Source organism: Periplaneta americana, chromosome 12, assembly GCF_040183065.1.
Source record: "Periplaneta americana isolate PAMFEO1 chromosome 12, P.americana_PAMFEO1_priV1, whole genome shotgun sequence".
Taxonomy (NCBI): Eukaryota; Metazoa; Arthropoda; class Insecta; order Blattodea; family Blattidae; genus Periplaneta; species Periplaneta americana.
The window spans coordinates 160,566,338-160,579,036 of NC_091128.1; the positions used below are offsets into that span (position 1 = coordinate 160,566,338).

The 12,699-nt window shown below is 37.2% G+C and overlaps 1 protein-coding gene across 3 annotated transcripts in view; it reads right to left on the reverse strand.

Moving 5' to 3' along the window:
* The window catches only part of LOC138711066 (uncharacterized), a 137,134-nt gene that overhangs the window by 46,102 nt on the left and 78,333 nt on the right, over positions 1-12,699 (reverse strand). For all 3 annotated transcript variants that reach the window (XM_069842376.1, XM_069842374.1, XM_069842375.1), the window contains exons 2-3: positions 8,975-9,054; positions 6,573-6,789 (exon numbers count right to left, since the gene is read on the reverse strand). In XM_069842376.1, the coding sequence (XP_069698477.1) occupies positions 6,573-6,789; positions 8,975-9,050 (293 nt within the window). In that variant the 5' untranslated portion in view covers positions 9,051-9,054. The remainder of the gene's footprint in view (positions 1-6,572; positions 6,790-8,974; positions 9,055-12,699) is intronic.

Genomic DNA, 12,699 nt, shown 5'->3' on the forward strand with positions numbered 1-12,699 from the left:
AGGCGAGAATATTTTCTGGTTTGTTACAATGGTTACAACAGCTCTGGCTCGCACAAGTCTTAACATGCTAGTGACAGAGAAAGAGAGATGCTCCATCTCTCTTGGGTCTGGCATCCTGTTCCTTTCTCCCTCTTTCCTCGTTTTCTCTCTTTACTTTTTCTTTTCAAAATACCGTTATGCGCGGGGGCTGATTCTGTTGTCTTTTGTTCAGCAAAGTAAGGAAAATACAAGCTGCATTGGTGCGTATTGAGAGTTGAAACAGTAACATTCCTCCGTAACACCATGGCAGAAGACCGATTAAGTACACTGGCTATGTTGGCAGTGGAAAAAAACTTGCTAACATGATTAGAGACTTCAATAATAAGGTTATTGATAAGTTTGGATCTCTCAAAACTAGGCGCATGGAGCTTCTCTACAAATAAATCCAGATCTTCAACACCATCTATAACAGCAGTGAAGATGAGTCCTATGAATTAATTTTACTCTACTTTTGTTTAATGGTTTTAATTTTGGTTTCATATGCGTAGATTTGGTGCATGAATATTAGAACTCTTTTATCTCTGACGTGTGATTCAGCTATACGAGGATATATCAGTGTGTTCATTACTCATATTTTTTGTGAACACCCATTCAACAAAGGCACGAGCCGCCACTGTTCCAAGTACTAATTTCGTGACAAGTTTTTCGTTGAAATTATTAAATTTTGTGACATTTTGCGGTTAAGGGGTTATGTGCAACTTACAGCAGTAAAATGTTGGAAATATTCAACATTTATTTCCTCCATTACTGTACCGGTATCTTGTACAATAACGAAAATTAATATGTGTAAAACACTGTCCTTCTGTTATATGAAAAAATATTTTTATGATTAAAAAAAAAATTATTTATATATTTTCTTCAAAATTCAAAATGGTGGAAGTTCACTGTGCGGTGATGAAGCATTTCCCTCATAAATAAAAAACTATTCAAGATTCTGTGATGAAATTTTTTGTGAATAGCCTATTTATGCATGTCATATCTATAATATGATGCAAAATCACTTCTCTGTCTTTGATAGATTGTCTGATAAAAAATAAGTTCATTTAAAAAAATGGTCAAACAGGTGTAAGTATTTTCTTCTAACACAAAATAAAAAAAATAATATTATTTATTAAGGAATGTAGTTGAAAGAGCATGATATTGTAAACATGAGTTTCAGCAATAAAATAAAAGAGAGAGAACATGAAAAAGTTAACAAGTTTATGAGTTATGAGGGAAATGCTTCATCACTGCACAGTGAACTGCCACCCACCATTTTGAATTAAAATATATATATAATTTTTTTAAATCGTAAAAATATTTTTTTCATATAGCAGAAAGACAGTGTTTTACACATACCAATTTTCATGATTGTACAAGATACAGTAATGGAGGAAAAAATGTTCAATATTTCCAAAAATTATACTGCTGTAAGCTGTACCTAACCCCTTAAATGTCATTCATTTTCTAGGTTACCTCCATGAGATTTAGGTTTTTTGCGAATATTATTTTTTAATAAATTAAAATTTCCCGTACAGTATTTCGTTAATTCCAAAAAATAACAACCTTTCCTACGCCAATATAGTCCACATTCCAAAACTGCACTTGTGCAGTGTATTTAGGTAAGTTTAATGATGAAAAAAAATATTAATTTTTCCGATTTAGCCTATTTGAACTCCCAAGAAAATTGGTCGCATCACCAATGTGGTTATGTCAGTTTAATAGCATTTAAGTTTCCTGTGATATTCTGAATTAAACATGCGTTCAAGTAAAGGTATGTAGACCTACTTTTTCTTCAGTTTTCTCTGATATTCTTAACTAAACATACACTTAATTAAAGCTGTGTACATAGTTTTACATGTGCTGTATGCAGCTGTACCCTTTTAACTCAATGATCTATGACTAAAAGCAGTGAAGAGCATTTCAGAAATAAATGCGCTCTTGTTTGCCAAAGATCTTATCACACAGGTGAACAGCGGTAACATCAAGAGCTTTCAACAATGTTTGAATAAGGCAACGATTTAAGTGGAAACCTAAACTGATAAAAAACAAAATGACGGTTAGCACAAAAAAGACTACCGGTACTTCCCAGCTATTCACTTATGTCAAGGAGGCAACATGCTGCACTTCTAAAGCAGCAGTTCTCAATCTGGGGTACGCTGAAATAATTGATAATGGCGGACATTACATCTTGTTGCCTCGTGCCATGCAATACTTGATGATACAATATAAGTGAAGATAAATCCGTAATTATTTTAAATGTGTTTCGTATTTGTAATCTTTTTATTTTGCAACTACAAAATTTTGTAAAATTTATATTTAACAGTATAATAATATAAAGCATATGTTAATGAAATAACTATCAGAGTTATTAGGTAGACTGTATTATATTATTACTTTCAGAAGATTGTAAAATAAATAATGCATTTTGCCAAATTTCTTTCTATTGTTTTAAAATTAAAAAAACTAACCTATATATGAAAGAGTAATGAAACGGAGAAAAATTCTCTCCAGCACCGGGATTTGAACCCGGGTTTTCAGCTCTACGTGCTGATGCTTTATCCACTAAGCCACACCAGATACCCACCCCGGCGTAGGACAGAATCATCTCAGATTAAGTTCCAAATCTTGGCTTCCCTCTGAGACGATTCTGTCCAATGCCGGTGTGGCTATCCGGTGTGGCTTAGTGGATAAAGCATCAGCACGTAGAGCTGAAAACCCGGGTTCAAATCCTGGCGCCAGAGAGAATTTTTCTCCGTTCCATTACTCTTTCATCGTATGATGAAGCAGAATATCTGCATGGAAATATCATATGTACTTCGGTACAAAAAAAAATAATATATAACCTATATATATAAAATCATTTTATTACATCTTACGTAAGTGGTGTGGCAAAAAAAGATGATGTGGGGGGAGGGGGGGGGTTAGGAGTATAGTTTCAATAAAAGCTTAGCAAAACAAAAGAGATTGGAAACCGCTGATTTAAAGTACAAAGAATTCGAAATCTTCAGACAATATCTATCAAAATATCTCGGAACAATCTTTCACAAAAAAATCTGAGAGATTTAGGCTACACTATGTAAATGGGACGCCCATCAACTTGAAAGTCATAGTAAGACTGGCGTTAGAACTATAATCTTTTCGCTGTAAGAAAAATCCTAATGTAAACAATAGCACGTGACTGAAGTAAGGCTTCATTGGCCACTGTTTGGCGCCATAGATTCTCAGTACGTGTTCCCGCCCACTGTTGTATATTCTGTTTCATGTTAAACATTTCTCATTACTCGTCAAGTAAGTCTAACCTCACTACTATGCATTCGTTTGCTTAGGAAACATTTACTTTATAATTACTGCAATTAAATTATTTTTAAGTCTTATGTCTTCACAATGGACAGTTGAGGATACAGAACCATACTTCAGTACTACGTGCTTACGTGAACAATTACGAGCTCAAGTGACGCCAGCTTGTTACAAGAACAGACTACCTCGGTATTACTGTTGGTATTCATCCGCGTTCATAGTACATAACAAAATATAAAAGTAGCTTTTCTTTTACATAGCGTTTTACACATGAGTGAAGTTAAATGTTTCATCGTATTTAACAACTAGAATTCAATTTTTTTTTTAATAATACAAGATTATGGTTTCCAAATACGAACGAAGTGTCTGCACTGCATCGTCAGAATCAAGGTGTAGTCCTCTCAAGAGTTAAGTTTTGGGAACATAATAAAATCTGATCGCACTAGATCGGAACTGTATGGAGAGTGTTCAAAGACAACGAAATCAAGTCTCCTCGTCCACAAAGTTTTCGGAATCCCAGTTCTGTGATTATCGCCTGCACATGCTCCGTCATTTGTTACACAAGTTAAGAGTCGCACGAGGTTCATTACAAGCACAAAGAGACTAACGTCGCACAGTACTGATATCTAGACATTCATCTCCATAAACAGCCTTCATTTTTTCGATGAATGTCAATTAGGGCCACATTTTCTGCCGTTAGAAACTTGATCACAGCACCTGCTTCAGACGTTCCGACATAGTACTGTTACATGCCGCCATCTTTGAGCCTATAATTCAGAGCTCTCTAGCGGCAGAGGTACGAAACTTGCGACAGAGAAGCAGGAACGTTAACTGAGTAGAAGTTGACTGTTAGTACTTCGAAATTTGTTAACAATAACAAAAAAAAAAAAAAAGGAGGTATTGCTTTTTTAAACATCCTCGTACTACTGTAGAAACGGCAGTCGATTTCGCGGTAACTGTACAAGACTTGTAACAGAAAATGCGGCTGAGCTTGTGATATGAGGGAAGTCTCATAGAATGGAGGACCCTGTAGCTGTCATTCACGAAGCGGGAAAGAGCGTATACGCACCAACATCGCCACTAGAAACATTTTCTTGGTTGACTTCCAGGCAGCTATTATTGCTGTAACAACAAATACTCCCACCGAATACAGTTTTACCACGCTATGCAAAGAACTCCTGCCATGATTCGTCGATTGCAAACCATGTAGGAATTCATGGAAATAAGCAATGGGGCTCGAAATGGCGTAACATGCAGCGAAAATATATTTAGCTTTGACCATGTCCTGAATTGAATCAGGGAGAAAACAAGGTAACATCAGAGACAAACAGCCAATGGTAAACATCCTGCTACATCCCACGGGACCTACCTCGCTCTGAGAGAGCTGCAGAGGTTCGATTACTGACAGACCACAACTATCATGAAGCTACTTACATCACGTGGGTGTGGTGTGCCTTTTCTGTGGGGAGGCCAGAATAGACGCCGAACATCTACAAATCTGCACAACCCTCAATGACATTGGAATAAGCGTGTTCATAATGCATGTGTTAGATTTATTTGCAACTTCCGTATCTCACCTTCACTAGATATGCTGTCACGGGTCCGCTTAAAGAACGAAGAACCGTTCATTCTCTCACCGTACTCTTAAACATTCTTCTGAACTCTAACTCTAGCTATTTAACTTCTCGTTTTCAAAATTTCTCATATCACGCAATAGATATTCGTTCACAACACCATATCACACTCTTCATTCCTAAACATAGAACATACTTCTACTCTTCATCTTTCACCGTTTCTACAGTCCATTATTTGAAAGATCATTAATTATTATTAATTTTACCAACATTCAGTTTCTGAATTTTGAAGTAATAAAGTGTATTATACTGTATATCTTTCGCGTGGTAAATATTACAGTACCTGGTTAACTAGTTTCAGCCTGTTATGGACCATCCTCAGAACTCAATATTTAACACGCAAAAGATATACAGGGTGTTTCCGGACTAGTGTTACAAACTTTCAGGGATGAAGGCGAAGGGTACATGTATCAATTTGAGATAAGGAACCCTGGTCCGGAAACGACCGAGTCGAAACTTACAAGCAGAAATAGCTGTGTGGAAATGAAATAATTTTATTCCTCTGCACACCTTATTTATGTATATTTATCTGTACATCTTACACATACTGTATTCATCTGACGTTGTTTACGTTGTCTACTTACAGTATTCCATTCAGTGCGCTGTCTGAGGGATGGGGACAGGAAACTACACTAAAGCAATGCAGGTAGCGTAATGTGTAACGGACATGGTCGGTCCTGATATGCACGTCTGTAGACTGCAGTGTATGTGTACAAGTTGCAGTGTCCAGTCGATCAGTCCTAGTGAAATGGAGAAGTTACACGAGAGCGGAATATGCAGACCTGATTTTCGAAAACGGATGAGCAAATGGGAACAGTAGACAAGCTCACAGATTGTATCGGGACAAGTACCCACGTAGGAGACATCCGGCCCATACCATCTTTCCACGACTGTTCCAAAGGTTAAGGGAAGGAGGGCATGTGGTGCCAAATTACAATTCCATTTCCACACAACTATTTTTGCTTATAACTTTCCGGACCAGGGTTCCTTATCTCAAATTGATGCATGTGCCCTTCCCCATCATCCCTAAAAGTTTGTAACACCACTTCGGAAACACCCTGTATAATACATGTTCCGAAGTGATATAGTGTTAAAAGTTGTGCAATAAAAATGTGTAATAAAGTGTCTTCAAACACCACGTTTTTCGCATCATTGTGTATTGACCTCCATAAGATTTTAATTGAGCCTCAAAAAACATAATAAAAAGTCCTGCTCATCTTCAAAGTCTACTCTTTCCAACAGTATATTCATTACAAATTAATGTTTTGTATTTCCGAAAATAGATTATTCCTAATTTTGTGCCGTTTTTTTTGCCCCAGTGTGCAAATATGAATGTTAAATTTGTTACTTATTTGTGTCACGTGTAATATTTAAGTAATGAAAGATCCAGGTAATGCATTAATGCATGGTATAGTTGCTTCTGCTGGTAACCCAAGAAAAGGCAACATGGTGGATGTCAATGGGAAATGGTCTAAAGGTTTTCCACTTTTTTTTTTACGCATTAGTATCTTAAAGGTTCACGTTACGCATTGATAACAACGAATAAAATGTACATATCGACACATGGGAGCAAAATAGGTAAAAAAAAGACACAATCGGAACTGTCCTGATGGTACTCACGCTAAATCAGTGAACGGGCCGCTCAGGCGCTGCACCGTGTGTGTCATGTTGTAGTTGTCGTCCTCTTCGACTATATTCACGTAAGGATATCCTAGGACTTCCTGCAGGAACAGTTTGAAGATGGCGGTGGCCAGGCGATGAGTTACCCTCTCCGATACCTCCAGCCTGAGGTCCAGCATCTGGCCCTCTGAGTGGAAGTATCGTTTTGGATTCACTTCTGCAAATAGAACAGACAAATGAAGAGTGAACGGAAAAATTGACGATGTCCATCTTCATCAAAATTTTCCTACAACATTTAAAGTGATCGATTTTTTAAATTTAATTTAGCTTATAATTTATACAGAGTGGAAGTGAAATAATCCTGCAGATTTTCAGACCAAATAGCTCGTGCTGTATATAACAAAAAGTGTAGGCCTAATATCATATTGGTGTAAAGTCCATAGTTTCCGCAGAAAAAAAAATATTTAACACCCTCTTATTCGGTAACTATTGCGAATAGGATCGTGATTTTTGTCTACATATATATAAAATACAATAAAGAATAATTTATCCCTCTGGCGTATTTCAATAGCGTGGACGGTTTTCGTGTAAATTTAATTTAAAAACCACTAATTTGAAGCCACTGACCGATGCGACCAGCTTGCAACATTGTAGCCAGAAAGGGAGATGAGAGATAGTTCACTAAAGGCAGACTGACCCGAGATCGTTGACCTCTCACATCTATATTTAAAGAAATAAATATCAAAAGTCCTTCAATAACTGTCTATTCAAAATACAAAATATTACATAGGTTAGATGAACGTATCTTTGACTAGCGCTTTCGCTATTATAATAGCATCTTCAGGTCAGACTTGCGTGATATTAAGCTTTTCATATAAAGACATAGATGGACAAGTAACATCGAAATGTGTTAAGGTACATGACGTGAGAATATAAAAGTACAATGATAAGAAAAACAAGTAAAATTTGACTTATGAACAGTCTAAGATATATATATATATATATATATATATATATATACACATATATATATACATATATATACATATATATATGACAGTTAAACCTTCATGAGGTCTCAAAAATTAATACATAAAAGTATTTGGAGTTAAAGCCTGCAGAAACATGTATGCAGCTTATAGATCAAAATTTGTTTAAAAATTGAAGTCTGCAAAACATATATGCAGCTTAAAATTGAGACACAGACAGTTAAAAGAATAACAAATTAAAATATTGTTTTGCATCAGTCATCACGACGTGGCAGCACATTGTAAAATCTGCAAAAATCAATAATAAGTTTTAGTGGAGGGACCTGTATAGAACCAGAAAGAAAAATGAAGTGACGATAAACCACTTACGAGATGTTTGGTGTTGGCGTAGTAAAAGAAGTAATGTTGCCTGGTCGGTAGCGTGGTAATGACTGGTGCAATAACACAGTATCGTCCTTTTCTTCTTCTTCTTCTTCTTCTTCTTCTTCTTCTTCTTCTTCTTCTTCTTCCCTCGTATACCACTATCGTGGTGTTACGGGATTTCCTCGGATCCATCTACTATAAATTGTACTCTATCTTTTATCAATCTATTTAAATGGCTCCATGCCTTCCCTCTCGTAGATGCTATTCGTTTTATTTCTTCTTCCCATGTTGTCCTTCGTCTTCCTACTGGATTTCTTCCTATGGGTCTTGCTTCCATGAACTGGTGTACTTTCTTATCTACATCCATCCTTTTAACGTGTCCAAACCATGACAGTTGTTTATCTTCTATTGTCTTTTGGATTGATTGTATTTTTAGATCTTCTCTTATCATTTCATTTATTACTCTATCTCTTCGTGTTTTCTTCACAATTCTTCTCGAACTTTTCATTTGCATTGCATTTATCATACTTGTATCACTATTAGCCATCGTCCAACTTTCACTCCCACACGTAAGGATTGGTTCTGTATCGTCCTTTTCAATAAGCAGAATTATTTCACTCCCACCCTGTATGTAGAATCCTTACTTGAATCATAATAGCTGTACTGAATTCTACCGACAAACTCCAAGTGCGTGTCCGGAGAAAGTATCTACACCCAAGCCGTTGTAACTATACACTTAACAGCCTTGCGTGATGTTAGCAGCGAGAGATGCGACGTTGCCACAATGACCACTACACATCAGCTGACGAATGGCTCTTGGTAAGGGATCTCTGACGTTGCAGCCGATGCATAACTTTCAAACGTTAAGTGTTATTGCAGGGTCCAAGAACTAAAAATATCTCGTTGGAGCCGTGAAAGTACTACATCATGCTTCAAATAGCTATACTTATGGAATCTGAAGTTCGACATCCTTCATTTTCGTAACCCTTCAAATATCTTTGCTGCAGTTGACAAATATAGCTACAGTATTATGACGTCATATATTCCCACCTGGAATATCGGTGAGGCAGCGGGACTGGGCACGAACCACGACCATCAGCCCCGTCAACAGGTGGTAAAGCTGCATTCTTCTGCAAGACAGGAGAAGAAAGTGTATCAGCTGTCTGGAAACTGACAAATGTATAGATTGGGGAAATAAGGTGGTTGTACAAATCAAGATTTCAGGTACAACTCCCTGTAAAGTTGATTTGAATAATTTCCCCCGAAATTGTAAGTTGTACCTGAAATCTTGATTTGCATAATACACGTTACTGTTCGTTAACAGGAAACCACAATTTAAGTCACACGGAGTTAGTGTGCACTCGAAGTTGGTTGCTTGACGGTTGTCAGCCCACTTTGAGGTCTGTGGATATAGAGGGAAAAATTGGATCGGTGTCGGTTAGAGTTCCCGAGTAGCTCAGTGGTAGAGCGTTGGTACGTTAAACCAAAGGTCCCGGGTTCGATACCCGGCTCCGGAACAATTTTTCCCTCGAAATTATTCAAGGTGGTTGTAGTCATTCTTACCGGTAGGAATGGGAGAAGGATAGTTTTTAGTAGGAACACGCGCAAATAAATACGTAGTGAATGCATTTTTTTTTCCTACAGTCAAATGTTTTTTTTTAATTTATATTTCATTTACAATTGAGTTTCATACATCGAGTTTCATGACACGGTGGCAAAATAACACAAAATTAAATAAAACTGTTATATTTTAGGAAAGGCGTCATGTAATATGTTTAATAAACCAAATACATTTTATAATAATGTTATTTAATTAATTCTTCTGATACTATTACCTACTTATGACTTTTAAGGAACCCGGAGGTTCAGTGCCGCCTTCACATAAGCCCGTCATCGGTCTCTATCCTGAGCAAGATTAATCCAGTCTCTACAATCATATCCCACCTCCCTCAAATCCATTTTAATATTATCCTCCCATCTACGTCTCTACTTCCCCAAAGTCTTTTTCCCTCTTGCCTCCCAACTAACACAATTTTTAGTAATTTCGAAATATTTTTAGTCCCTTAACATTTTTCTTTATAAGATGGAAGGAAAGTTGGATGAAAAGCAGTTTGGCTTCAGGAAGAAAAAGGTACGAAAGATGCAACTGGACTGCTGCGAACAATCGGTGAAAGATACCTAGAGAAAAATATGGAATTGTATCTAGTATTTGTGGACCTTAAAAAGGCTTTTGACAGAGTTAAGAAGTTATGTGAATTCTGAAGAAAATTGGTGTGGATTGGGAAAGAGGGAAAGCTATTCAGCAATCTTTATATGAAACAACGAGTCAAAGTCAGGGTATCACCTACCCTGTTCAACACGTACGAACAAAGAGAATTTAGTGAAGAACTGTTTTCAGAATATGGGAGAGGTGATTAGATAGATTTATTGATATAGTTCACAAAAGTACAAAACTTAATAATTTAACAAAAGATCTATATACAAATGTAGTTCTACATAATAAATATACAATTTCCTAAACTAATTAATCTATCGCAAATCTCAATAATTTATTGGTTCAAACTTGCACTTACGTGGAGAGGTGATAGTAGGAGGAAGAAGAATAAATTGCGTAAGATTTGAAGATATAGCATTGTTAGTAGAAAAGGAGACGATACTAAGGGATATGCTACTGGAGCTACATGACAGCTGTGAGCAGTATGGGATGAAGATAAATTCAAACAAGACGAAGACCATGGTCATAGGAAGAAAAAAAAAAACAGAAGAAGTAAATATGTGAATTCGAAATGAGGCAGTACAGCAAGTGGACATCTTGGGGTGTACTATAAGCAGTAACATGAGCTACTGCCAGGAAGTCAATAGGAGGATAGCAAAGGCAAAGGAAACTTTTAACAGAAAAAGGAGCATCTTCTGCGAACCTCTAGAGGAAGAGACTAGTGAAATACTTTGTGTGGAGTGTGGCATATGGATTGGATGTGAAGACAAAGAGGAAGACACAAAATAGGAAAGATTGGAGGATGCTGGATTTGCGGTGAAAGACGTGCCCTTGGACAGAAGACTGTGAATGAATGAACGAACGAACGAAAGAACGAATGAATGGTCAAAATATTGCACTTTGAATTGCATCGAAATTACAGATCTTCTATGATCACTCCTATAAAATAGTGTTATGAATACCATAAGTAGAACCAATTTGTTATTTTTATAGTAGGTTATTTTACGACGATGTATCAACATCTCAGGTTATTTAGCGGATTTCCTCTATAGATGGGGTATGAACCCATTAGCTTATTTAGCTTACTTTTCTAATATAATGTTTAGTTTTGGATACATTTTGGTGTATGGTGCACACAAATTTTTTATATTTTTCTGAATGAAGTGAAGGTGATAATGCCGGTGAAATGAGTCCCGGGTCCAGCACCGAAAGTTATCCAACATTTGCCCATAATGGGTTGAGAGAAAAACCCGGAAAAAAACCTCAACCAGGTAACTTGTCCCGACCAGGATTCGAATCCGGGCCATCTGTTTTCGCGGCCAGACGCGCTAACCGTTATTCCACAGGTGTGGACAATTTGTTGATATATTAGATTACTGTCGCGCTTAATGATAAAAATGACCTAAATTATAAATTTAACATTGTTTTCCGTGTTAGATCTTTAATACGAGTAATAGCGATAAATGACAATAACAATAATTATAACGACAATAATAATTATTATTCATATTATAATATTACAATAAATAATTGGTGATACCTACTACATGTATTAATTTATATTTTCGTTATTTCTGTATAAATTTTATAGTATTCTCTTAGTAGAAAATGAAATTTAAAATGAATTTAGGACTCGCAGAACCTCCCCCCCCCTCCGCCCCCGGTTGAGAATCACTGCTCTAGCGGGCACATCGTACAAAAAAAGCATGGCATTGTAGAAAATCCGGAAAAAATACGTGTAAATCTATGCGAACTTTATTTTATAATAAATCACGATTTACTTGTCGTCCGCCGGAAAGAGGATGTGAAATAGCAGCAGAGGCCGACGTTGCTGTAAACCAGAAGTGTGTTTCGTCAGGGAATCAACTCTGGTATCCAAAAATAAAACTAGTGTAACTATGAAAACGGCATCTTTTATGTCGTTCTTCTGCATATTTTCATTACGCTCATAACGCAAGGAACCATCACATGCGCACATTTTAATAAATCATTCTGTTCCTCCCCACAATTACACCATACCGCCCCCTCTACAAACAATGCTAGAGATGCCAGAACACATTGTAGGCCTACGCACTATTTTAGCCGCGCCTGTGGCTCAAATGCTAGCGCGCTGGCCTTCCATCCAGGCGGCCTTGGTTCGATCCCCGGCCAGGTCGTGATGGAATTTGTGGTGGACGAAGCAGATGTTGCAGAGGGTTTTTCTCGGGGTACGCCCGTTTCCCTCTATCATTCCATCATCACTCTCCACCTCACCCTCATTTCATCTATCATCTACTTACTTACTGGCTTTTAAGGAACCCGAAGGTTCATTGCCGCCCTCACATAAGCTCGCCATCGGTCCCTATCCTGAGCAAGATTAATCCAGTCTCTACCATCATATCCCACCTCCCTCAAATCCATTTTAATATTATCCTCCCATCTACGTCTCGGCCTCCCCAAAGGTTCTTTTCCCTCCGGCCTCCCAACTAACACTCTATATGCATTTCTAGATTCACCCATACTTGCTACATGCCCTGCCCATCTCAAACGTCTGAATTTAACGTTCCTAATTATGTCAGGT